The 26,637-nt window shown below is 39.3% G+C and overlaps 5 protein-coding genes across 15 annotated transcripts; 2 read left to right on the top strand and 3 right to left on the bottom strand.

The window, feature by feature from the left end:
• Window positions 1-1,194: 1,194 nt before the first annotated feature.
• Window positions 1,195-5,609, top strand: LOC129185787 (chymotrypsin-like protease CTRL-1). Its single transcript, XM_054783251.1, has 7 exons — window positions 1,195-1,274; window positions 1,409-1,512; window positions 1,605-1,684; window positions 2,139-2,220; window positions 2,604-2,784; window positions 2,878-3,008; window positions 5,287-5,609. Exons 1-7 carry the CDS (start codon window positions 1,229-1,231, stop codon window positions 5,446-5,448), a joined length of 786 nt encoding a protein of 261 aa, XP_054639226.1. The 5' UTR covers window positions 1,195-1,228; the 3' UTR covers window positions 5,449-5,609.
• Window positions 5,610-6,750: 1,141 nt separating this feature from the next.
• On the bottom strand, window positions 6,751-9,189 carry lin37 (lin-37 DREAM MuvB core complex component). Of its 2 annotated transcripts, none has more exons than XM_054783253.1 (9): window positions 8,833-9,189; window positions 8,555-8,630; window positions 8,434-8,484; window positions 8,300-8,329; window positions 8,096-8,181; window positions 7,833-7,996; window positions 7,381-7,512; window positions 7,220-7,296; window positions 6,751-7,064 (listed from the first exon to the last, which is right to left on the bottom strand). In XM_054783253.1, exons 1-9 carry the CDS (start codon window positions 8,864-8,866, stop codon window positions 6,977-6,979), a joined length of 738 nt encoding a protein of 245 aa, XP_054639228.1. In that variant the 5' UTR covers window positions 8,867-9,189; the 3' UTR covers window positions 6,751-6,976. The 2 variants fall into 2 exon arrangements, with proteins under 2 accessions (XP_054639228.1, XP_054639227.1); XM_054783252.1 differs by having other exon boundaries at window positions 8,090-8,181.
• Window positions 8,695-20,589, top strand: proser3 (proline and serine rich 3). Of its 6 annotated transcripts, none has more exons than XR_008572132.1 (14): window positions 8,695-8,800; window positions 9,642-9,669; window positions 9,749-9,860; window positions 9,930-10,096; window positions 10,175-10,326; window positions 11,071-11,168; window positions 11,406-11,491; window positions 11,569-11,702; window positions 12,916-13,079; window positions 15,524-16,170; window positions 16,255-16,388; window positions 18,022-18,178; window positions 18,377-18,458; window positions 18,586-18,661. XR_008572132.1 is itself a non-coding variant. In XM_054783235.1 (14 exons), exons 1-14 carry the CDS (start codon window positions 8,776-8,778, stop codon window positions 18,641-18,643), a joined length of 2,091 nt encoding a protein of 696 aa, XP_054639210.1. In that variant the 5' UTR covers window positions 8,696-8,775; the 3' UTR covers window positions 18,644-20,589. The 6 variants fall into 6 exon arrangements, 5 of the variants coding, with proteins under 5 accessions (XP_054639210.1, XP_054639212.1, XP_054639211.1 ...); XM_054783235.1 differs by having other exon boundaries at window positions 8,696-8,800; window positions 16,255-16,435; window positions 18,586-20,589; XM_054783237.1 differs by lacking the exon at window positions 8,695-8,800 and adding an exon at window positions 9,321-9,508 and having other exon boundaries at window positions 16,255-16,435; window positions 18,586-20,589.
• hspb6 (heat shock protein, alpha-crystallin-related, b6) lies at window positions 18,499-20,114 on the bottom strand. Its single transcript, XM_054783256.1, has 4 exons — window positions 19,957-20,114; window positions 19,706-19,868; window positions 19,249-19,371; window positions 18,499-19,091 (listed from the first exon to the last, which is right to left on the bottom strand). The coding sequence occupies exons 2-4, from the start codon at window positions 19,859-19,861 to the stop codon at window positions 18,936-18,938; spliced, it is 435 nt and encodes a 144-aa protein (XP_054639231.1). The 5' UTR covers window positions 19,862-19,868; window positions 19,957-20,114; the 3' UTR covers window positions 18,499-18,935.
• Window positions 20,590-20,971: 382 nt separating the features above from the next.
• On the bottom strand, window positions 20,972-26,477 carry psenen (presenilin enhancer, gamma-secretase subunit). 5 transcript variants are annotated; one of them, XM_054783258.1, is made up of 4 exons: window positions 26,392-26,477; window positions 25,978-26,057; window positions 25,635-25,739; window positions 20,972-22,553 (listed from the first exon to the last, which is right to left on the bottom strand). In XM_054783258.1, the coding sequence occupies exons 2-4, from the start codon at window positions 26,036-26,038 to the stop codon at window positions 22,414-22,416; spliced, it is 306 nt and encodes a 101-aa protein (XP_054639233.1). In that variant the 5' UTR covers window positions 26,039-26,057; window positions 26,392-26,477; the 3' UTR covers window positions 20,972-22,413. The 5 variants fall into 5 exon arrangements, with proteins under 5 accessions (XP_054639233.1, XP_054639236.1, XP_054639237.1 ...); XM_054783261.1 differs by having other exon boundaries at window positions 26,396-26,442; XM_054783262.1 differs by having other exon boundaries at window positions 26,399-26,438.
• Between the last annotated feature and the right edge of the window lie 160 nt (window positions 26,478-26,637).

Below are 26,637 nucleotides of genomic sequence, written 5' to 3' on the forward strand. Positions count from 1 at the left end.
TTTCAGCGTAGTTCTCACGTATAAATGTTTTAAGTTTCATTTTCCTCTAAGATCATATTTCTCCTCTCTGATGAGAAATACTGTATGAGGTTTTTGGGTAACGAGTTATTATTAACTTTATACATTATTCTAGCGGTTTGAAAGAATACAAAATCTGCAAATTTTAATATCTGTGATTTTAAAAATAGAGGGTTTGTATGTTCTCTATACTTGGCATTATGAATGTACAGTGAGTGATATCTCCACACAATACGTTAGATATGGTAATACTAAGGAACAGTACAGAGTGTGGAGTGGTTTTTGATCAAGAACATATTTTGCTTTATTCAATATAGAGATATTTCTCGCCACCTTTTGTTATATATATTTCATATGAGATTTCCAACTCATTTTTTCGTCTATTATGACCCCCAGGAATTTATATTCTTCCATTTTTTCAATATCCACTCCATTAATTTGTATTTGGTCGTACATCTCCCTTCTGCTATTTACAAATAGCATTATTTTAGTTTGACTTAAGTTCAAGGATAATCTGTTCCTGTCAAACCATGACTTTAATATGACCATTTCATCCTTGACCTTTTTAATGACTTCTTGTGTGGTTTCGCCAGAACAAAAGGCAGTGGTATCATCCGCGAATAAGACCAACTTTAAGTCCTTTGTTAAAGTGTGTCCTTTGTTACTTTACTTTGTGCATCTTAGCAGGATAGACAAAAGGGGTCATGTGTACTTTTTACTTTGTCAAATCAATTTCAGCATTAGTTTAGCATTTTTAATGTGTGCACTCATTCATATGTACAGTATATAGAATGTTTTAGCAAAAATATATTTGCATGACATACTATTTCTATTTAGAATATTGAATAAAGGCGGTAACAGTGTGTAAAATCTACTTTGGAATTGATCTTGGAATTGACTTGGAATACTTGTGTCTTATTTATTGGGCTTAAATATAAATTTAAAAACACCATCCGCAATGGTAGGTAACGAGCTCAAGTTTAAAAGTTTAAATGCATAAATCCTCCTTTGACGGCGTCAAGGGTAGACTTTTTGATACAGTTCTTGCATGCCACGGTCCATGCTTGAGACTTATCTACAGGTGTTCTGTTCCCAGACCTATCGCACCTGAACACATGGATCTCATGGTCAGTGTGAAACAGGCACTTATAAAAGCCAACGTCCCACACAGCTGAAGCTCAGGGACGTGAATTACAGCCCAGACATAGCCATGTTGTTGCTCATCAGTTGTTTTGCACTTGTTGCCTCTGCACTGGGTGAGTCACATGCACTCCTTCTGCAGTCGCTCATCTGCTGGACACTTCAAGTTTAATTTGCCAGCACATATACAGACTGTGGTGCTAGATTTGAAATATTTTTGTGCTTATATGATGGTGTCATTGGGTGTCAGGATGCGGAAGGCCTTCAATCCCTCCCAAAGTCAGCGGATTCAACAAGATCGTAAACGGAGAGACTGCTGTGCCCGGCTCCTGGCCTTGGCAGGTCTCACTTCAGGTATTCAAGAACCATTCCTCCAGGCAACAATCATTTTACATCACTCCAAGATAAGCTAAAAACGCTAAATGTAGATCATCTGTCTTTCTTAGGATGGTAGGGGATTCCACTTCTGTGGCGGATCCCTCATTAACCAGAACTGGGTTGTTACTGCCGCTCACTGCCGTGTGTCGTAAGTAACTCTCCATTGGGTCTATAATACACCCCAAAATGACATCTCAAGGCACTTTATACATAGAGCAGGGCAAGATGCATGCTCATTATACACAAAAGCAACTGAACCCCATATGACCAAGCACTTGACGATGGAGGCAAGTATAAACTCCCTCAAAGGATGAAACCTCAAACATACACGTCACAGCACAGACAACACAAAGAATTTGTGCTTAGAAAACTTTACAATTGGACTTCAATTCAAGATTTCTCCCAAAAGCAGCAATGCCAACACAACTGCTTAAGCTCTGTTTGCCGGACTTGTCATCATGTGCGCAGCGACTTGTTGTCAGGTAGATTTCATAGGGCACAATCATGACTGCCTCATGAGCAAATGAATACAATTGCTTAGATGTTGGACACGACGGTGCTGCTGATTATGTGTTAAAGAATCTATTCTGTATTTTCTCCAGTCCCAGAAGCCACCGCGTCATCCTGGGCGAGCACGATCGTCAATCCAACTCAGAGCAAATTCAAGTCAAGACCATCTCCAGGGTAAGTTCTTACACATGTAAACATTTACACAGCATCGATGGTTTTCAAAGTGTGAAGCGCAGTTTGAGAAAAACAAAGAAAAAAATAATGGCTGTTGAGCAACCTTCAAATACATGTTATCCGATGTTGAGATCGTGACATAAGAAGTGATTAAAAAGAGATGAATTATTTTGGTGCTCACTGTAATTTGTGTGATAAATCTCCGACTTTCGCAAAGGCCTCACAATGTGTGTTTAAAATGTGATTATTTTCGTCTTCAGATATTAAATAAGACTATAAGTATAACACAATTTCACTGACTTATGAACAGAACTGAATTACTGCTATGCCAAAGCACAACAAAAATGATGAATTGCTCTTTATTTGTCGCTCCTCCCACACAGGCCATCTCCCATCCCTACTACAACTCTCAGAACTTCAACAATGACATCACCCTTCTGAAGCTGTCCTCCCCAGTGCAGATCACCAGAACCGTGTCTCCTGTGTGCCTGGCCAGCTCCAGTACCAGCATCCCATCTGGAACAAGGTGTGTCACCACTGGATGGGGCAGGACAGGACAAACCTGTGAGTCACAAAAAACACACGGTGGAAGATATAAAGACACTAATAAAGTAAGTATTTTGTGAGTAAAATGAATTGCTTTTTGCTTTGTCCTAGCGAGCCCTCGTTACCTCCAGCAGACTTCCTTGCCTATCCTCAGCCCAGCTCAGTGTAAGCAGTACTGGGGTTACAACAGAATCAGTGATGCTATGATCTGTGCTGGTGCTTCTGGAGTCTCCTCCTGCCAGGTAACCTTTGAAACACAATAGCTCTTAATGAACACTAGTCAAAGCGCCACTCAGTAGACCAGTCTTAATGTGCTAATTCATGCATGCATTATTAACAAACAAATGATAGAAAGTGTCAAACAATTATTCCAAAAGCTAACATCCTATCAAATAACTATAATGAGAAGTTAACCACTGTATAACACAATGAAAGTAGAGATTCATCTCACACACATAATGGTAAAAATGTGCAATTTGTTGAAAAGCCTCTATGCCAAGGGTGCCCAAACTTTATCCAATGAGGGCAGCATACCCAAAAATCAAAGGATGCGGAAGCCATTTTTCCATTTTTTTAAAGCAACCCATGTAGATATGCTAATATGTTCTTTTATATTTAAAGAAAAGACAGCCTGCATCTCAGCTTTGTGTTACCTGTGACAAAGCATGCTATTTGTATGACATTTTTCCTCTTACATGACACTTTTTTGCTCGTTTTTATTTTTACAAATATTTCAAATGTCTTTTTGTACCTTTTTTCTTGTAATATTATATCTTTATATTCATATTAGGACTTTATTATTGCATTATTATAACTTTTACCCAACAGATTTTGTTCTAAAATTGCAACTTTATTCTTTCTTTTCTTTTTTTCTCATCATTTTATGACTTTAAAAAATTCATATTTTAGTCTTTAATATTTCAACTTCATGCTATTTTTTTCTCTTAATAATATGACTTTATTTTTGTAATATTTTGCACCTGGGTTGCACTTTGGACATCCCAGCTCTATGCCTTCGACTACGTGCTACAGCTGCTTGGGAAAAAAATATTTTTGTGTATTTAATCAATATTTTCCTAAATTTTTTGCTCTTATTGCCAGAATCTTTCCTATGTCAGTTTGTGCTATTTTGCTTCTATGGTATCGTCACACTTTTCCTCTTTACTGGTAACCTTTTGTATGGCCAAAAAAAAGAAAAAAAAAAGAAAAACTAAATCACACTTGTGGACGTAATGCTTTATTGAGCTGAAGTCTCATGAGATTTCCTGACAAATTTCAAGTTTTTCTTGACTTTTTAGGCATATTTTTTCTCCAGAAAATTAATGATCAAGTTGAAAATACATTCATATGAATTCCAAACATTAAAGCGTTAATCCAGGACTGTTCAAGGTCCAGCCCGAGGTGTGTTCTAAAAATACAATTCATTCATTATTAATTCAGTATATTATTACATATTACACTAATTTGCTTTGAGACCTACCCTATAATCAGAGGTGTGGACTCGAGTCATGCGACTTTGGGCTTGGCTTGACAAGATCATCAAAGACTTGCAACTCGACTTGGACTTTGACATCAATGACTCGGGACTTAAGTTGGACTTTAGTCTGATGACCTGAAAATATTTTTTCACTGACTGTGTTGAGTAAAATGTGTTCCCATTCAAAGTATTCAACTAACGTTATTATGTAATTTCCAGCATGACAACAAATTTTCTCTTTGACTCTGCCTCATTGAATGCATCTATCAACATCCAATCAGGTTTAAGAACAAACAACAAATGCGTAGATTACATCAATCCTAAATGCTTTGTCAGCACTCTTTTTCTGTGACTGGTCTTATTTTAGATGAAAAAAAAATTAAACAATTCAAAATGCATTCATTGCATTTGTCAAATTGAATAGATTCTTACATTGTTAAAATGCAATTTTATTTGGGAGACACTAAACAGCGCTTATGACTTGTAAGGACTCGACCAGACCAGGGTGTACTCCGCCTCTTGCACGAAGTCAGCTGGGATAGGCTCCAGCATACCCCCGCGACCCTAATGAGGATAAGCGACATAGAAGATGGATGGACTTCAGTGTGACTCGACCTGTCTTGTCTTGACTTGAGACTTAACTCGGACTTGCACATTTATTGCAATTTATTTATTGCACAAAAGCATTGCACACAACTTGAGTCTTGACTTGAGACTTGAGACTTGATTGAGACTTGCAAAACACTGACTTACTCCCACCTCTGCCTACAATACAAAGCTAAGATGTGGATGTTTTGTTCAGATAGCTTAGCATATTTTGACACTCGATTCATTGTGTCATCTTTAATGCACACAATGTACCAAAGCGCTCCACCCCACCATAATCTATGGGCTGTTTGAAAACAAACCAAGGGTGCAATTGATCATTTCATCAAGTAATGTCAGGTAAATGTACTGTATATTGATTAAGATGGCTCGATTGTTGGTATATTTGATGTCCCAATGCAAGTCAAAAGAGCTTAATTTCATTTGTACCTTTTTAGGGTGACTCTGGTGGCCCCCTGGTGTGCCAAAACAGTGGCGTTTGGTCCCTTGTGGGTATTGTGTCCTGGGGCACCTCCAACTGCAACGTGCGCGCTCCTGCTGTGTATGCTCGCGTGTCCTACCTGCGCAGCTGGATCGACAGGACCATCGCCTCCAATTAAACTACAAAGCAAACTAGTGCTAGCGCACCTTCACTATTACGAACATTTCCTCACAGTGTCAAACTTGATACTATTATGATTGGACTGGAATAGTAGTAACCACGAACATCGAAATTGTGACTTTGCAAAGCATTGCGCATAAATTACATTTTGAAGTTTCACACTTGTGTCTTGTATTTTTGTCTGTCTAATGAAGTGAGGTGTGACACACTGTGCTCATGAATGCATTTTTTTTCCATCTGTTGAACCTTTACGTCAGTTTGGCAGAATCAGCGAGAAACACCCTAAAGTGATGACACATTTATATTTTACAATATACTAATTTATCTTCAAATCTGTACAGACATCCAAATATGTATCTCACCGGACGCTGTGTAAAGCTGGAGTATCAAAAGCCAGTATCAACTTTGTAGTTGTATCATCACACCTGCGTCTGCATGTTATTATAGGGGGATCACACACAGGACTTGCAAGGGTGCTGGAGGGTACATGGGAGTTTGCACAACCGGGCTATATGTGCTTTGTAGACTTGGAAAAGGCCTTTGACTACGTCCCCCGTGGTGTTCTTTGGGGGGTACTCCGGGACTACGGGATTGGTGGCGTGCTACAATGTGCCATTCAGTCCTTGTACAACCGCAGCAGCAGCCTGGTTCGCATTGCCAGCAGTAAGTCAACATTGTTTCCGGTGAACGTTGGCCTCCGCCAAGGCTGCCCTTTGTCACCGATTCTGTTCAGAATTTTCATGGACAAAATTTCTAGGTGCTGCCAAGGTATCGAGAGGGTCCAGTTTAGGGGCCTTAGGATCTCTTTTCTGCTATTTGCAAACAATGTGGTCCTGATTGTCATCAGGCTGTGACCTGCAGCGTTTACTGGGGCGGTTGAGACTCAACAACTCCAAAGCCAAGGTCATGGTTCTCAGTCAGAAAAGGGTGTATTGCTGCCTCCGGGTTGGGAGCGAGGTCTTGCCCCAGGTGGAGGAGTTCAAATATCTTGGGAGTTTTGTTCATGAGTGAGGAAAGGTTTGAGTGTGAGGTTAACAGACGGATCAGCGCAGCGTCTGCAGTAATGCAGTCGCTGTACCGGACAGTCGTGGTAATGTATCTTTAGTGCCTGTGGTTCTACATAAAAGTAAATACAATATTTAGTTTGAATTCAGGGGACATTTTGATTTGAATGCATATGGCAGTTTGACATTATCTATTTAATACACATGACAGTAAATTGTTAACATTTTAAAAGACAGAGTGCATGTAGTGTTATAGTGTAGTGAAAACAAAGTGTCAGTCCAGAAAATTCCCCAAAATGTACAATTTTATTTATCCAAATGCAAATATTGTGATCCAACTGTTCCATACCAAATACTCCCACTGAGTAAACTAATGTACTGCATAGAACATATGGTATATTTAAGGCTTAAGGTTCTATTGTTGTGTGTGGGTCCGGATGGAAACTGAATTTCCGCATTGACGGATGCACCAATCACACTGTATCGTGTCCATCCTAACATGAGGACTTGCAGTATCGTAAACTAGTGATCATAGAGCTCCTTCATCTCCTTCAGTATCTTGATGCTTTCACTGTAACGCAACTGATTCTTGTTGGAGCATTCTTTCCACCTATAAACACAAACCAAAAAAAACAAGTTTATATAGAGAAAACAAGTATTTATCATCAGGTTTAGCTTTTGATTCAGGTTTTGTTCAGAATAGCATCACACTTGGGTTGGCATTATGGATTACGGTAACTAATGGAGCTTTTAAGAGTCACATACTTTTGTCTGATCTTTTTCCAGCGCTCCATGTGGTCACATATGATGGAACCTGATGCAGATGGCATGGAATCTGTTAACTGCAAAAAGGGAGAACATGTTATCAACTAGCTTATGTGCAGTAAGAATTACATGAAATTCAACGCGCTAACATATCACAGAACCTTGGTGATCAAGGGCTTTTCTGTCGGTGGTATCCTGAGATTGACAGGTTCACCAGAGAAGCTGATGGGACACGCTGTCGGAGGAGGGAGTCTGTATACGTTTTGTTCTTTGCCGTTGATCATGTCTGTGGCCTGCAAATGCAAGTCAAATTTAGTCATGCAGTGGAAACTGAGGTCTACTAGTGTCTGATTTATTCAGATTTAAAAACAATTTATCTCATGGGAAAACAACTGAAATAGAATCCCATTCCAGGACAAACCGTTACTGACTATCAGGCAATGTTTTAATAGTTGCCACTGTCAGATGAGTATAAAAGTTATCTGTTGTAAAATAAAACATGGCATGCCACTGAAATACTCGGCAATGCTGTACATTAGCTTTGGACAGGTTGGCCCACTTATTGGAATTGTAGAAATTCTAATAGTTATTGTACGTAAGCGAGTGGCCTCACCTCTTCCTCTTGAATGACTTGTGGAGATCTTGCGGCTCCTTCACTGCGCTCTCGGACTGAGGGATTATTTCTCATCCAGGCACGACAAATAGGATAAAGAGGTGTGCTGGCGTTGAACTGAGCTAAGTCCACACTTCGATCGAACAGCTTGATAATGTAAGCGTCTGGAGAAGAGAACGAGGAAAAATAATTCAAGCTGAAAATGATGTTACTGTGACAATTTTTGCATCTTAAAAGAAGGCAAAAAAGAACAGCACTTTTACTTTGTCTGTGTGTATTGCTCTCTGATATGGTTTCTTCTATCTCTTTTCGCTTCTTCCGTCGATGCTGTGAGAATCGTGCTGATGGCCTACCAATATTGAAATATTAGGAGAGACTTAAATTTGCAGCAGAAAAAGGTACACAATGGATATACAGAACTGTTGTGGTGTAGCTTCTACGGTGTAAAGAGTATGCAGACTCTTTACCTTTTTCCAGCAGATGATGGGGACAATTCCCTAAAAATCAGAAAGAAAAACTTGTGAATGAAAAACAGGTTAATGGTGGAAGCAATACAGTAATACTCATTAGTATCATACCAAAACTTCCAGTTTGCACTTACTTGTTCATTGAGTCCAGTGACATTTTTCCGGCATCACTCTCATTTTGATCCCTTGTCAAAATGTATTTTAGTTAGTTCGAATGGAAAGCACTTTGTATGGTTTAAATTCGCCGGTACTAACCTTTTGTTTTCAGCCTTCTCTACCAGCCCCTTTAAAATTGCATCCAACCGGCTGCGCGCAGCGGTCCCGTCCATATCTACAAAGGAAACACTTTCAAATGTAGAAGGTGGATGCTTCAAATACGGCAGATATACTTGAGTAAAATAGGGGAGTGACATGACGTTTATAATCCTCCTCCGGTAAATATATTGGTCAATGACCATATTAGTATCACAGAGTAGATGAATTTTAGCAACACAGATCAAGGTAATCCTATGCATTACTGTGCTGTATCTTACCTTGCCGTTCGGTCTTGATCTTGACGTGATGCATTATATTCTTAATGCAAGTTAAATTAACAAATGTAAATAGTCCAACGTTCAGATCAGCTGGTGTTTAGCTAGTGGTCGCTTTCAAACAGCTAGCGAGTCACAACGTTAGCTTCAATCTACGACGATGTCTCGCAACACAACAGTATCCCGACGTTACCCAATACTACCGAAGCCACCACATTATATTATACGTCACATCCGAATGCGAACAACATTGTTTTTTTTTTAATATTTGAAACACTGACGTCCATAAACTAAGACAGAAAGCTAAGTATTTTAGCTGTAGCCTTCGAAGAGACTTTCCTCTTCCGCGCGCTGCTCCTTTCCTGTTTGCTGATTGGTGCTTTGTAACAAAAAACAGTCTCTATGATTGGACAACTTCTACGTCTATCATTAAAAGCCCATGTCTATTGGTTGTCCGTCTTCAAGCGACAACGACTGGTGGTTTGTTTTTGGTGAGAGCGTTGCTGTAGTCAAACATGACAGTCATGGCGCTTTAAAATCCAGAATTATTAAACTTTAAGACTTAAAGGACATATGTTAAAAAAAAATCTGCACGGGGAATAATTTCCGAGTCTACGTACAGTTTATGGTCTACAAGCGTGAGTAACTTGGCCGAAGTTACTGTACAGACAAGTATACTGTAACTCGCCTAGTCTCCCAACTGCAGTAAATCCACTTGTTGACATAAAAAATGATGTTAGCTTAAAGTAATCTTTTCCCTCTCTTAAAACGTCTTCTGCTGTGCACATCGTCTGACCACCTGCTGTGATTAGTGGCGTTATCATCTGACATGAAATCCAGGTAAGATTAAATGAGACAGCAATTGTGTTATGCTCATACAGTACCTCAGTCACAATCAGTGATGTTTGTGTTGTTCTAGAAACTCTGTGATGACAAGGCCGAATGCCTCCCAACCAGCATTACCTACAGAGGGGAAGGCATCCTTCAGTCAATCTCGCCCCAAGGCCTTCCCTAACAAAAACAACAAATCGGTAAATTAAATGTCAACATCCATTGCTGAAGATATGCTTGAGCACCTTCATTGTTTTACTTCTTTGCAGAGTTTGATTCCTGTGCGTTCCCACCAGCAAGACAATCAAAAAGCGCACATGCCTGAGAAACGTGAGGAGCAATGGACTGCCAAAAATAAACCTATGCTATCTTCAAGGGCTCAGAAATGTACTGTTTCCTCTCAACACGAACTGCATCAGGATTCTGTAGCGGCAAAGTGTGATTCAAAGAAAATTACGTTGATTAATATTTAAATTTATGAATAGTGATTTTTAATCAGCATTTGTTCTCACAGGTACATCAATCGCTTTCGCTATGGACAGCCGATGAGTCGAGAGGAGCGGCAGGGGATGTCCTCCGTCACCGAAGGGGATAAAATGCCTTTTTGGTGGATGTCTTCCTCATCTTTACCACCCAGTTCCACACCCACTAAAACGTCATCCAAAGGTACCTTCTAGACACGGACAGTATAACTGTCATTCACAATGAATCGACCGTTTGAAATTGATCATGTTAGACAAAATGCAGTGCACTACTTAGCTGCAACCAGCAGAGGCACTGTTGATTCTGTCTCAATTACTTTGTGGTCTAGAGAAGAATAGCATAACGTTAGCTACGTTTACGCTAACAGGAGTTCAGTGTTCGCTACTAAAATCAAATATACATTTATTTAAAGTATATATACCGTCAAATCACAGTTTTCAAACTCTTGGCTAAAAGTAAACGCAATGTTTCAGAGTTTTCCCTAGGATTTTCTGAAGCTGTGGTGGTGGGCTGCATGGGATGGTGGACTGCCACCGCTGTGTCGTGCCGCTGTTGCGTCTGCAATTAAAAAAAAAAAAGACAAATAGCAATATTTGATTTATTTATTAACGTATTTATTGAACTTTTTCAACAACCAGCAGAACTTGAACGGAGAACATTGCAACTATTTTTGTAGTTCTCTATAAAATGTATTATTTGTTCATATTTTTGGGTTTCTGGAAGGGATTGATTGGATTTACATTATTTCTTATGGGAAAAAATGTCATACAATACGTTTTTGTCCTGCCCTTTGGAATGAAAACAGAGGTTAACTGCCCGTCCTTGGTACATTTCCTTTGTTTGGTAAATTCTTATGGCCCTGAAATATAAAAAATGTGGTATGCTTTGTTGTACATTTGTTTTTCTCAATTATGCTACACGTAAAAGATGACCACAGACGAGACATCTCCAGTCCAGTAAGACGTCAACTAGATGATGACTTCAATTCCTCATCGTGTAGAGGAGACTACAATATGGATACATATGTGAGTTTAGTGGAACTGAACCACAATTAAGCCTTCCTTGACATCCATGTTTTTGGAGGCAATATGTTTGAGGAAATGCTGATTTATTTGCCTTGCTTTGTTGACGGAATATCCGAGTGACATTAATAAAACAAACACATACATTAAAAAAAAAAACAACAAAAAAAAACAAAACACCACACAGATCTTCTTGAGAAATGTCTCCCTTTGAGTTCAACGCCTTTCCATTTTCCTCAGGTTTTGTCTGACACTTCTCAGAGTGAATTTGAGGACACCGAGCTACTTCACCTTCAAGAAAAGGCCAGCAGACTTCTGCAGAGAGGGTTTGCGGAGAAACTTTTAGTCTTAACTGTAATTATGTTGTAATTCTTGAGCTGAATTTGAATTTGTGTTTTAACAGTGACAGTATTCTCAGGGATGGATTGACACCTGTCAGTTCAGATGGTCTGGGAAGATCAGACCTCTCTTTTCCCATCAATATAGCTGAGCCAATGTACAGACCTTTGATTAACACCACATTAACATCTGCGATTGGTAAGATATGAATTATAGCGGTAATTTTATTGTATTTGTTTAGAGTTTCCTTCTTGTGTAAGCTTGCATACCGTGAATGCCTGAAATAACGCCTCTATGCAATTAACTGCTGAGTTGCCAGGTGTATGGTCTATAAAAGCAAATAACTAATTAGCATGGGGTCAGAAAAGATTTGCATTAACAGCTGTGGCTGTAGACAACCTCCTGATGTAGTTGTTATTAACTTTACAAGATGACAGTGGTTGCATTTGGAGCATCATGAGTGGTAAGTATCCAGCAGCTTTATCTACCTTCACATGCACTGCATGGCAATGGGAATGGTTTGATTTTATTTGAACATTCATACGTTTTACTTTGGTATACGTCACATATTACAATTCACAATTTCACATGCCCAAAAGTAGAGTAGGAAGGACCAGAGTTCATTCAATCCTACCCGCTCTTCGTTTCACATCAATTGCTAATACATTTGTTCACTTCCTATTCAAAATGTGTCATTTTCCATTTTTAAAATAACATTAGAAAACGATGAAGCAATATAACAGTGTGTTACAATGAAGTTGATGTTTGTAGATTTGTAGAAATAAATTGCTGTAAAATTGCATAAAATTGTGTGCAGTGCAGTTGTCGTATGACATAGCATAGTATTTCCCTGTGGTCCAGGATTCTTCTTCCTTATACTTTGTAAACATCAACTGCTTGTACTGTTTCTTGAAATTGGTCATTTTAAGGCACTGTTTGAGTTCTTTACTCAATCCGTTCCATAATTTGATTCCATATACTGATATGCTGAAGTTTTTTAGCATTGTTTGCGTATGGAGGTTGTGCTACTCAGGTGTCATTGCAACAATTGATTCTGTTGCTGCAGTTATGACAACGGTCAAATTGCTATGTTGTCCTTTTCACTTTCTCGTGCACTCCAAATCATTATTAAAGTTAAAAGATTAAGTTAGGAGAAGCGGCATAGAAAATGGATGAATGGAAAAAATGAAGTTGTTAGAGTTTTCAAATTGTACATCTCCAATTATGTCACTCATCCTCTTTGTGTTTTAAGAAAACAGGTAATTAATCAAATTTACGGTAATTGTGTTCTGTCTTGGAGCTTTAAGTACAAATGATCTTTTATGTGTGTCACTATGTAAACTTTATTGATTATATATTTTGGCCTTTGTAGCAATGCCCCTCCAAAGATGCACTGTCACTCCCTCAACAGCACCCCCTACGCGCCCAGAAGAGGATATCCTTTTCCAGTGGCGTCTACGAAGAAAGATGGAACAGGCCAACGAGCAGTGTCAGTCTAATCAACACTCTGAACTTCTGACCTCCACTCTCCACGCCGGTCTACACTTGTCCTCAGTGAATGGGCAGCCTTCCAAGGTAGGAGTCACTTCACTGGACAGTTCATTAGGTACATCTGCACAGTCTAAAGCAGGATGGCCCAAACGGTTTCCAACTCAAGACCTAAATTAGAAATGTTGTACATCCTGGGAACCATACTTACTAAAATACACCATATGTTGCCATAACATCCAAATATGTAACGGAAACTAAAGATTTTTAAAAAATCAATTCAGGGTATTCAATCTGAAATTGAATCTCCGTTGGGCATCCGTGTGTGCATGTTCTCCTCGTAAGTGCGTAGGTTTTCCCCAGGTACTCCGGTTTCCTCCCGCATTCCAAAAACATGCATGTTAGGTTAATTGGTGACTCTAAATTGTCCATAGGTATGAATGTGAGTGTGAATGGTTGTTTGTCTATATGTGCCCTGCGATTGGCTGGCGACCAGTCCAGGGTGTGCCCCGCCTGTCGCCCGAAGTCAGCTGGGATAGGCTCCAGCATACCCCTGCGACCCTAATGAGGATTAACCGGCACAGAAAATGAATGAATGAGTTCAGGGTGTTCAGGCTGCTTCCTGTCCTAAGTCAACTAGGCTAGGCTGCAGCCTCACCATGAACAACCATCAGTGTTTTGGAAAATAGATGGATATATACTGTAGTAGGGATGCTCAGATTGATTGGCCACCGATCAGTATCGGCCGATTTCCATAAAAAACCTGCGCTCGATAAATGCCTTTCAAAGCTGATCACAAAAACCAATCAGCGTGTGGCGGCAAACCCTACACGTGTGCTGTGTCACGTAGGGTTGACAACACCTGCATTGAGCCGACAAGGGATGCAGTTTGACCTGTATTGCTGCGAGAATCAACACTAGTCTGTAAAAGCTCAATAGCTTGAGTTTGACAGCTTGACACAGGCTACGCCGATTGATGCCAGCGTGTTTGCTCACTCCCTTATCAAACCTACTGATTTTCGACTTTTCTTGCATCTGTGTTTACACGCTTTGCCTATAGCTGTCACTGGTTGACCTGAAATTTTCGGCAGCTTGCCGCCAAGCTTCTGGTCTTCGGACTCCAAATGTGACTTTTTACCACAGTGACATTTTGATTTTAAAACAAACAAGCAATGCGGTTAGTTCAGAGCTTGTTTTTGTCCTACAGGAAAGCACCAAGTGCTATCACGTTCATGGGGTACTGACTTTGAACATAAACACATAGTGTGTCCAGCCTTACGATGGTGATACTATGACAGGGGTCTCCTATCTCACCAGATGATTTTGTGTGGCTCACCAAAGGGTTAAAGAATATTTGCTTCGACTCTATAACTGTTGAATTCAAACCTAATCAGAATCAGAATCAGCTTCATTGGCTTTATTGGTTAATCAGCTTTATGCTTACACAAACAAGGAATGTGACTCCAGTTAAATGAGCTCTCACTGTACATATACTGTATGTACATATTACACAAACACTTAAGAAATAAATCAATAATTCAAAAATAAGATTAAGATTTGCAAACGAGATAATAATATAATGACAGACCACAAAATAGCATAAAGACGATGGCCACACTGTTTGAGTGGAGATCTGCTTGGTAAATAAAGTAGTGTACAATTTCAATAGATTGATGTTGTCAGTCATAAATACAACAACAATACTGTAGTTCACAGCTCTAATAGTCCTGAAAGTTGCAAAATAAAATTAATAAAATTAGTGGGGAGGGCAGCATGTTTTTTTTTTTTTCATGGTGCCCAGAATTCCTGGCTGCACACCTGCTTGGCTATCCATCCATCCATTTTCTATACCGCGTCTCCTCTTTTAGGGTTGCGGGGGCATGCTGGAGCCTATCCCAGCTGACTTCTATGATATGAAAAAAGGAACCATAAAATCACCTTAATTTAGACAAAAAACATATTTGACATACATATATCAACATATATCACTCGTCACAAACTTACAGAGGATGAGACGCCTTCTTCACAGGAGATGGATGTGAGAGTACACTGGTGGAGCCTTAGTAGGACCTCCAGGTACTTGTAGCACATAGGTGGGCTCCAAGTGAGAGAGCAGTAGGCGAACAGCTGGTCATCTCGTTCGATGAATTCACTTATTTTTCGGGTTATTTGGTTAGCCTTTTGACTGTCACGTACATATGGGCGAGTGCTCACACAAATAAAGGCAAAAAGAGAGAAAAGACAATCCTCCCAAGTTTGCCAGGGACCCTTGGAATTGTCTAACGACGGCCCTGGCCAATAGCACTCACAAATAAATTGAAAATTGATCTCACTCATGGATGATTGGTATCGGAATCGGCAGCATTTAAAACCTTGCTCATCTCTAATATGTAGGCAACACCTCTCTGTCAATATGAATCTATGAATTTATAAAGCCATCATTTTCATTACAGTGCTTGTAGTGGATGTAATGTCTTTATTTTTTAATTACAGAATAGTCACCATCTTCCCTTTCTCTTCATAATTTATAGCAACAGCAAATTATTCAGTGCCCCGAACCCACACAAGAAGCTATTCCCCAGGCAGAAACCAAAGAAGTACATGGACATCTCCCCTCAGCTGCATTTCCTGTGTCTGATTCTTCAGTCTTCCATCCACAGTCCCTTCCACATGTTCCTGCACATATGCATCTCCTCTGTGATCTGCTTCCTTGTCCTTCTTGGTCTCCCGGTAGCATGTTGCAAGGAAATTCACACAAGCTAGAAGAGACCTCACCCAAAGAAACACAAATCTCCATAAACACTTACATGGACGAGCCTGCTCATAGACACATTCCATCGCCACCTCCTGCTCCTTCTACACCTATAGAAGTGGGTTGGATTTGTAGGCCTACGAATGAAGGCCATCTTTGTAGACCTGTAGAAACAGGAAGTCATTCTATTTCTATAGGTAGCTGCCCTTCAAGACCTATTGAAGAAAGTTGTCCTGCTACACCTTTAGAAGGTGGCAATCCTTCTCGACTGATAGGAGAGAGACATTCTAGGCCCAGAGAAGGAGGTTGTCTTGATAACTATGGAATGACTGAAATGGCACATAAAGAAAAAGCCCAGACAAAGCAATTAGGAGAAAGTCAGAAGAAGACAGAGGGGACTGTCAGAAAGCAGAAGAAGTTGGCAAGGTAAAATACAGACACATGTACACAATGATATACGTGATTACCATCTTAGTGTAAACTGAATGCTTCATGTTTCTGTACCTGCAGATGTCCTAAACCCAGTGAACATACTGACGGGTCTAGCTCCGTAAGCAAGAGTTCTGCACATCAGAAACCTCCAAAAAAGAACAGGTCACGAATGGAAAAGCAGCAGCAGCAGCAGGAGAGACACAAAGAAAAAGGCAATCATACGCCACCGTTTTCTCCGGTTCAGCACGCCTTAGGACAGGTCAGCATGCGCTCAATGTGAAAATGTTATATCACTTATATCCCGCCAGGTCCTAAACAATAATCAATGAAAAATGTATTTCATGAATAAACTGTAAGATAAAATAGATTAAACAGACTAAAAGACGGTACAGTTTCATCCAAATTAACTAGTCAACGTGAAGCCAAATTAACAAAACCTAATAAAGTTATGCATAAGCACAACAAGCTACAATTGTATACTCTACTATATTATACTGTAATAGAAACACTTGAAAAGGGGATCATATTGATGTCATCAGTGTTATTAATTATCAACCTAATTTAAAGAGAAAATCCTCGGGAGATTACCAACCCTAAATTAACATTTTGGACTAAATTTCCCTGACTATTCGGACGAACAACAACAAATGAATCAGTTATGTTATATGCAATATAGAAAGACTAACTACAGCTTACTTGAATTGTCTTGATACTGACGTGATAACTCTTGACTTTCCATCAGTGGTGGAGGGTTGCAATCGAGGAATGTTGTGAACTTCTGTTTCAAAGCCTGTGTTGTATTGAGTAGAATCGGAGGACTTGTGCCATCGTGGTATGTGTGGAGGAAGCTGTACTTTCCATAGCTGATACTCTTCTTCACACCACAAACTAGTTGACTAGACTGAATCGACAGCACCTCTGCTGGCTGCAGCCACGTAGTGGTCTTGTTTTTCCCTAGGGCGCTTCAAGACACAATGAACAATCAATTCTGCATGACTGTAGTTGATATAACACATGAACATAGTTTCATGTTGATAGACAAATATAAATTACGAAATGCAACCATGTAAATTTCAACAACCGTGTCAGAAAGAAATCATAGGTTTAACCATTGTGACTGCTCATCATACTAATAATCTTCATCCAAATGTACATTAACTAGGGATGCACAATATATTTTTTCAAGCCGATAGCTTATATTTTATATCTATTATTTTTTAAATTTAGATTTAACTGTAGTTTGTGTACACATGGAGGTAAGAATGATTCAAAATTAGCATTTGACAAACTGCACCTGTAGATTTGCCCTAACCAAAATCATGACATCCGTACTATTAACAAAACATTAAAAACAAAATAGCGGTGACTCAGGAGTACAAAACATGGTTTGCTGGCAAACGGGGGCCGGTGTCTTCGGCGATGGTTGAGGACGCAGGAGCTGGCCCCGGCCCTTTCTTTGCGGCTGGCTTTAGGGCAGCTTCTTTGGCGATGCTGGCGTTGCGGGTGGCTGGTGGGGTTTGTCGTGTTGAGGGCTGTTTTTTTTTTTTTCTGTCATCGCGAAGTGTTGGTAGGGCGTTTGGTTAGCTAGCGTGCTAGGTGTCTGAGGTATGTATTGTGTTTGTTTACAGTACGTCACACGTAGAAGAAAAGGAGTGCTTGATTTGTGCACTCCCACTTACAGCACAGTACTAATCTGTAGTAGACATCTTGCCTTAATTATTGATTATGGGAGATATTTTTTAATGTTACCGGATTTATCGGATCAATGTCACAATTCCTCATATCTGATATTTATCGTGCACCCCTAATATTAACCATTACGATGTCTCAATTGGACCGTGACAGGTTGTTTCAGAGGTCCTGTTCCCACCAACGGATTCTTCTCCTGCACAAGTTGCAGCTGTCCCATCCCGTCCAACATCTCCTCAATCCTCAATTCCTCCTTGCAACACACACAACTCCTCTTTGGAGGTCATGTCCCAGCTGCTCCAAGAGGCCGAAGGTGAGCCAGGGGTTACGGTGGAGCACTCAAACTTCAACCCACTCTTAAATCTGAACCTCATGCATTCCAAAACAGTTTAGTGCCTCAGTAATAGATTTAATGAGAAAAACAAATGATAACAGTACTTTTTAGAGCATTTTGATTATATGTGACTTTTGCTTTCTGAATGTACAGGATTTATATATATTTTTTTCTCAGATTCAGATGAGAAAGAGTTTGAAGATGATCCTTTACTACAAGTCCTACGCACACAGAGAAAATGGGTGAAGGAGCAAATCAGGTAACATTGGAACTGAAATAGCTCTGAGATATTTCTTCATTGGAATATTTCTGTTTGGTCATATTTGTAGCTTATCCATAAAACAACCTGAGTTTATGAGCAATAATGTTGTATTTATCTCTTACAGTGAAGTGGACTCGATGTTGCACAAATTCCTGGATAAGCAAGACGTTTCTCCAATGTGAATCTTTTTTTATTTTTGGAAGGAAGCATTTTGTACTTTATTACAGAAATACAATCACAATAAAACATTTCGACATATAGGCGTATTATTCACAACCACGTTTTGAAAAGCTTGCACAAATTGAAATAGCACTTTTAATTGTGGATTCAGTATTTACATGAATGTGTTATTTACGAAACATTATGGATTATGCGTAATTGTAGAGCAGTATTTACAAACCTCACAGACAGGGGGACGTTAGAACATAACAACCAGTGTGTTTTATGAGGATGACTGGCTTAGTAGTAATAGGATTAGGTCAGAGATGTGGAATTCTCAGTGTCGAGCAAGGGAGCAGATATGATCAGGACACCATCTGGAGAAACTGCTGATTCCAAAGCCATGGTGTCCACTCCCTTTGGAATTCGATAGCGACGGTTAAACTGTCGTGTTGTCAACCCGGGACCGTCCTAAGAAAAACATAAGAAGGGATGATTATTATATATACAGTGTGTGTGTGCATATATATATAGTATATATACATACACACACACACACACACAGTGTGTATACTGTATATATGTATAAGTGTGTGGCACATGACTCTAAAAGCAGCAATAAACCAACCTTTTTTTCTTCATGTTTTCCTTGTACCTCTACAAAATCTCCTATTACTTTGACCAGCAGATCTTCTGGGTTAAAATGTTTGACATCCACTTGCACTGTAAATCCACTGTCGTTGCAAGTTGCCTGTCAACATAAGACATAATGAAATCAATTAAAATGTAAAATTACGATAATGAAATACAAATAACAAATGACTAATGCGCAGAAAACAACTACATAATAAAATATGACATTAAAGAAATATCAAAATATAGATATTGCTAGTGATATATTTTACCACTGGAAAAAATCCCTCTAGTGCTTCCTATTAATACACAATTACATGTGAGACAAAGGTTTACTGGCCCTTTCAAGCTTCAGGCTGCATGGAATTATCATCTTTAAAGCCCACAGAGTAAGATGGATAATTTCATCTTGTCTAACCATGTCAAACCCAATTTGATAAACAAACATTTACCTCAGCAGCGCTGCTACTATCAATATCCGGAATTAGCAGTTTCGGCGTCCAGTTATATTGTCCATAAGTTCCATTCAGACGAGGAAAAAGAGGAGGTAAAAGCTTCTCCCATTGGATGCCACCAATTGGGAAAGTGGGTGGTAGGATGAAATCCATTTGAAATCTGTCGAGAAGGAAAATGTAATAAAAATTTAAAGGCAGTTGTGGCAGGAGAATGTCAGAGCACAAGTTATTCCGTGGCCACAGCCTACCTTCCTCTTCAGCAGACTGTCAAAGTATCAAGTGTTCCTCGTGCCGAATGTGACTCCAGGCTGCTGAGCATAGCGTGGCTTTATACTGGAGTTGCATAATGTGTTGGGGAATTCATAGGGGCACCTTGCTTCTGTTATGTTCTGATCATGTGTACCCTTGGGAGGCTGTTCATGCAGCAGGACAGTTTGTTTTGGGACTGAAGCAGCTGTCACAGGCTTATTGGTGAATGAATGTGAACATCATCCATGTTGGAGCCAACTGTTTGTTCTGTCAGGGATAATTATGCTGTTATCATGAACAAACCTTTATGGTTAAGCCATCAGACCAAACGTTTTGAAGATAGCCAAAAATAAGTTCAAAATACATGGTGATGATGGCCCTGCTTGGCCAATAAAGCCAGTGACGGACAGCAGGGGCATGTCACACACATGCCAGTGCATGTGTCCCACCCTCTTTTGTGTCCTCCATTAACCAATGTACAAAGTCAAAACATTCCTGTATTATTAGCACAAAGTCCTTTGTTGTCATAGCTTTAAAATAAGCTATGATGAGTAAATGTACTTATGAGGGAGAATGTTTAGACCATTGATTGTTATCGCATAACAGGTGAGATAGCCAGAGTTGTATTTCAATGTTATGACTACACTTTATGGTAATGAACTGTCAGTGGTTTTACATCTGACTCTGTATTGTATAGTTACATAGAGTACATATGTTAGTTTACTCGTATTACATTATGTACACTGTATATTTACTGAATTAGTTTTTGTTTATATGTTACAGAACCTCGTAAGTAGAACCCAATCTGTGACATTGGTTGACTTCTAGGTTGTTCTCATTTCAGAACAATTTTTTCATAGAAAGTAACGTAATGTGACTTCATTTGTTCCAGGCTCAAACCATTTACCAAATATAACTAACATTCTTAACTATCATACAAGTATAAAGAGTTAACTGTACAATAAAAATAAAATTAACTAAACCTACTCACCTCACAGAAACATGATGGAGAGACAACAGGAGTGATACTCGGTAGGAAGCATAAGATCTACAGCACATCTTCATCTTTGCGGCTTTTTTTGTATGTAATGTTTAATGTGTGAGATCCCAACATGTTTGGTTCACATTAGCATCTGCTAGGTAAAAACGTCTATGCAATTTACATTTGACACACAGTCAGGAGCTCTGGAAGAGCTAGGTTTGCGTCTCCATTTGGAGTTTGCATGTTCTCCCCAGGCGTGCATGGGTATCTCCGGCTTCCTCCCACATCCCAAAAATATGCATATTAGGTTAACTGGTGAGTTACAGTGTCCATAGGTATGAATGTGTGTGTGAATGGTTGTCTATATGTGCCCTGCGTTTGGCTGGCCACTAGTCCAGTGTGTACCCCACATCCCACCCAAAGTCAGCTGGGATAGGCTCCAGCATACCGCCGCAACCCTAGTGAGAATAAGCGGCATGAAATTTGAATGTTTTATTATACTGCTCATATTGATCATGTCACTCAGTTCCATTTCATTTTCCTCTTTACCATCACTGGTGCTCCACTGATGTGTAGACTTAATCATTATTGCCGTTTTCCCCCTCAACTTTGGCTTTTCTTTCCACCATTTTGTCGTTCAGATGTATTCATAAACTATATTGACCTGGACAGAAACAACATTTCAATGTGCTTACACAAGGGTCAGTCAAGCTCTCTAATTACTCTGCTTAGAAAACTCTCTCAAATGAGTATTTACTTCACCCAGGACCACTGTATTTTAAGGAGCGTACCCCCTTCCTTGAATAGTACTGTGACATTCTGAACCTTTCTATGCACAATGGTGTGAACTCAGCAGTCACATATGCGGCAGGCACATGCTCTCCCTGTAAGTAATGTGGAAGCTGTCACCCAAGCTTTGACTGGACTGACTAAATATGGCACTGATTATGTTATGACTCATACGGGATGATACGACAGTGGGGGGGGGGGAGATTAAGTTATTGGGTTTCACAACAGGCGCCGGCAATTCTCCAGACTTTAGGGGACCACTGCTGCACTTTAGAATATGTGCATGTCCGGATCGTGCATCACTGTTGAACTATGAAAAGACAATGACTGAGTATTCATACAGCACATTACTGCTACAGCACATGTTGACAAATCTGTCATTGTTTTAATCACAAGTGGAAAACAAGTTGGAATTTGAAATAACAGTGTTTTTTTAAACAGTCATTCATAACAAAGGTAAAAACAATGTACCTCCATACACATGAACTTAAACTTTTGACAAAGGTGCAAGTTATGGTGTTGTGTGTCAACAGTTGGTCTCGCACTGACTAAAGCATTAAACTTTTCCCACTCTAAAGTACAACAGTCATCCTTTACACATACATACATAAGGAATTATTGATTGAACATATTATTGAGCCAGAGGCCAAATACGTATTAAATTCATGAAAAATAAAAAAAGGGCTTAAGGAATGCCCAGTGGAATTGTAAAGGAGATGTAGTCTCCCACCTCGCCCCACTCAGCTCTGTAGTGCTGGTAGATAGTGATCCAAGTGGTGAGTACTGCCACCCATAACAGCAACCCCAGTGCAGAGCGTTTCACATCTACAGGAACATTTCAAAACAAACAAAAATGGTTGTTAGTTGGATGAAAACGCACTATTATATTCAGTATCAACAGCTTTGTTCATACATTATCAACTGAGAATTAAGTTTTTCCATAGTATAATGCTGACTCGATGGCTTCTCACTACAAAGCAGACAACATTGCCAACCACACAACAGTTCCAATGTAGTATATTCATCTACACTGTAATTACAGTAGTTTCATATGTGTTTAATTTACTGTTTGTACCTTCTCTGAGTTGCTTCTGTATGTGTACACAGCGGGACCTCAATTTTCGACAAAAATTATTGCCACAATTGTTTTTTGTACACTGTCTCGGTTATCGTATGGCAAAATAGTGCCCAAACAAACTTATGTGTGGAATCGTGTGCCCAAACAATGCATCCATACGTTGGTGACTCTCTCTGTGAAGAATGCATAGTTGTTCTTTTAGAGTTGGGATACTGCACACAAATTCTGGCCAGGGAATCCTTTTATCATCTTGATTATGTATGTGCATGTGGTTTATTTGTTGATAGAATACTCGCTGGACAATGAAAAACTCATATCTGTCTCCTTTCTTCCTACTCATAAGCAGTGTGTGCTCTGCACTGGTGAGGCATTCAAAAGCTCTGTGGATTTCTGAGTGTAAGAGGAATCTGTTATAAAATATGGCTGAAAAAGCAAGTACAGAACTTTGATAAAGAAAGTGGAAAAACTATTGAATTCAAGAAAGAAGTGATAGCAAAGTATGAAGGTAGCGTCTGTTACACTAGGATTGTAATGTAAAGTTTCCTTAGGTGACAGGTTGCAGAAGGAATGGCTTAACAGACACATAACAGATATAGGGCCCTATAATTTCTGTGTTAACGGAATCGTGGGCAGAATCACAGAATTGGCCAATAAAAACAATCTACTGTTAAACGCGGAATCTCACAGAAACTGACATATTGTAAATGAAATCCTGTATGTGAGGAGAAGCAACGTTTGTGTGGTGAAATATTTCCCCAGTGGACCTCTCATTCATAACGCCATGTCCTCACAAACACTAACAAGCCCCGTCCTGAACTAAACAACTAAAAGGCAAACTGAAACACCGGGTAAGTCGGCGAAAACTGACCGAGAGCTGACAATGGCCAGTGTAAGCTGGCTGGGTTAGCTTAGTTTAGCAGAGCGAGCTAGTATGGCTGTGTGTGTGTGTGTCGCTCACGCTGTATGAGTTGTGTTTTGGGTAATGTAATCAGCGTTGTAGGACGCCTGCTGACTTTGTGCGTAAAATAAGGATGACAGCCACTGCTGCAAGAGGCACCCAGCTAGCTATCTCACTTAGCATCAGTCAAAATACATTTCACCACACTTCCGGTCTTCAAAATAAGAGCAGCGCACATCCTGTCTAATAGTGGTAATAAAATATGGGTGTCCCAACAAAAAAAAATAGCTTACATTAATAGAACGATTGCAATTGCGTCTGCAACTACGTCTTCTTTAACCACAAGCAACGATGTGATCGTTTGAGGCCTTTGTACCAATGAATAGTTTGAAAAATACTGCACAAAATTGTCCAAAGATGTATTGCATCAATAAATGTAAGGATTTTTGCATTTATTTAAGATGTAATTTTATGTCATTTTATTCACTGACACAAGAAAACACACAATTTATGATGATAAGTGTAAAATGTAAAAATGGAATTAAAAAATAAGAATTTCATGAATTAAATAAAACAGAACTTAGGAAAAAATAAAACTGATTTCATAGGGCCCTGTAGATAGTCTGCTGGGCCAGTCTGTGTAATGATAATTCTACCTGCTGCAGAAGTCCACAATAAAGTACAGCCGGCCCTCATTTATGGCTGTTAATTGGTTCTAGACTTGACTGCAATCATTTAGAATATTTCTATTTATTAATCATCAGTTTATAACAATAAGTGAATTTCCGCAAAGTAGTAGGATTCAATACTGTATTAATAAAATTAATATTTTCGAAAATACATTCGAAATTGGAGCATACAAAATCTGTAAAACATTTAACATTATTACAGCCATGTATACATGAAATAACACCCCTAGTCACCTTTATACTCGTATTACCTAATATAGTAGATGTGATCAGCAATCATAACTCATGTTAGCATCGGGAAAGTTCAGTTTGATGTAGTAGTATCTCGAACATAATGTGGGTCGAGCGCATGGCATCATCTATCAGCCATCCTCACGATGACTATCTTTGTTTACACCACATTGCCCAACACTGCACAGGCTACGGGATCTCTACAGGGACAACTGAGTGAGGAAGGACGACAAAGAAAGAAACAAAAAGGTATCACTTCAACACAGAATGGGAGGAGAACTTTTTTTCACTCCTCATCCATGGCAGACGCCACAGTGCAAGTTAAGGTAATGCAAGGCAATGTCTCATCAACGTAACATTACTGACGCCTTGTGACCAGAATACTACACGACTTGTCTTTCAATATTTTTGTCAACCAACAACACAATGATCATTTAGTAATTAATTATTGATAAACCGCGAGAGTGAGGGAGCGATGTTCAACCGTGAAGTGATGAGGGATGTTTGTATACAGTTCTAACCGTCGTTTTTCTTTAAAGCGCTCATGTCACCAAAAAAAGTAACAAAAAACAATAGCAAAATGAAATTACTCACTTAATAAAAACATTGTCATACTGCTGGCATCCACCAATTAACTCTGAAAAGCTGTGGTGGTTGTAAATGTTTTCTTTAACTATATGATACACTGTTTTAATACATGCACATGTGAACGGGTTTGTCTCTAATATAGTTTTAAAATGTTAAATGTTTCATATTGTGCTGCTGCCACTTGGCCAAGGTTGCGCTTGTAAAAGAGATTTTTAATCTCAGTGAGTGTATTATATCCATAAAATGTGTTTTGTGTTAATATGTCTGGGTGTCTGAAACAGATTCATTGCATTTACATGATTTCTTATGAGGAAAAATGCTTCGGTTTTCTTCTGACCTTTCAGAATAAATTAATGACAAAAACCGTGGTTCCACTGTATATGTAAAATTTCTGGTTGAACCCCAACAGTTTTTGCACTCACATGTTTTTATCTGGAGCTGTTCGGCGTAGGCTGGCTTTAAAAAAGCTTCTTTGAAAAACCAAACCACGTTGACAAGCCACAGGAACGGCAGTAAGGCAAATCCACCTGAGAGAAAAGCAAATTGCACTCAACTCACTTAACAGTAACTGCAACAACAAAGAATGGATTCAGTCAGTAAGAACAGTAACTAAATGTGTTAAATACATATCTGTAGTTCATTGAACCTCTGTGAACAGGGTGGTGACGAGAGCACTATCTTGCCAGTTGACTTGATTTTCCCACCTCATCGTTTAACGTATCGTATAATGTATCAGTTCCTTTTTCGGTGTGTCTATGCTCTCACCTAAATAATACTTTCTGCATAGGTTAAGTTTCTCCTCGTTTGGCAGTCTTTCCAGGTTCATTGTGGTTGTCTGAGATCTTCTGTAACAAAGACGGGAGCAGGAATTTCAAAATAGCATAGATATAATGTCTAGATAATCTGACTCAAAATAATGATAATAAATACCAAGTGATAGAAAAGCGTGTTTTCTAACGCTTGTTGGGAAAAAATGGGGAGTGATCGGTAGCTAGCTTAGCCTCTGTCTACTTTGACCACAACCTAATAAGCCACTCACATATTTCTGGCGACACTATGTCACTCTGTAGCTTGCGTAATTACCCGATAAAGTATAATTTACCAGTTATTTCCAACAACAATTTCAAAAAAGTACAAGCGGTGGGCGAAAACTAAATAGAAACAAATCAGATCAGTTACTTCCTACTTGTGCCTCTCCTCTTGCGTCTTCTTTGTGTGTGACTTGTTTGACTCCAAGGCAGGTGTGCGCCGACTGAGAGCGCATACCGCCACCTAGTGTACAGAAATATGACAGGACACGAGAATGAATGTCAGTCAAGCGTACAATAAAGCTACTAAAAATGCGGGATAAATACACGAATTAAATGTAATTATTCTTCTTGATTTGTTCTGTAATTAGTCGGTCTTGGGGTTACACCTTGCAAG

Source organism: Dunckerocampus dactyliophorus, chromosome 7, assembly GCF_027744805.1.
Source record: "Dunckerocampus dactyliophorus isolate RoL2022-P2 chromosome 7, RoL_Ddac_1.1, whole genome shotgun sequence".
In the NCBI taxonomy this organism is placed as follows: Eukaryota; Metazoa; Chordata; class Actinopteri; order Syngnathiformes; family Syngnathidae; genus Dunckerocampus; species Dunckerocampus dactyliophorus.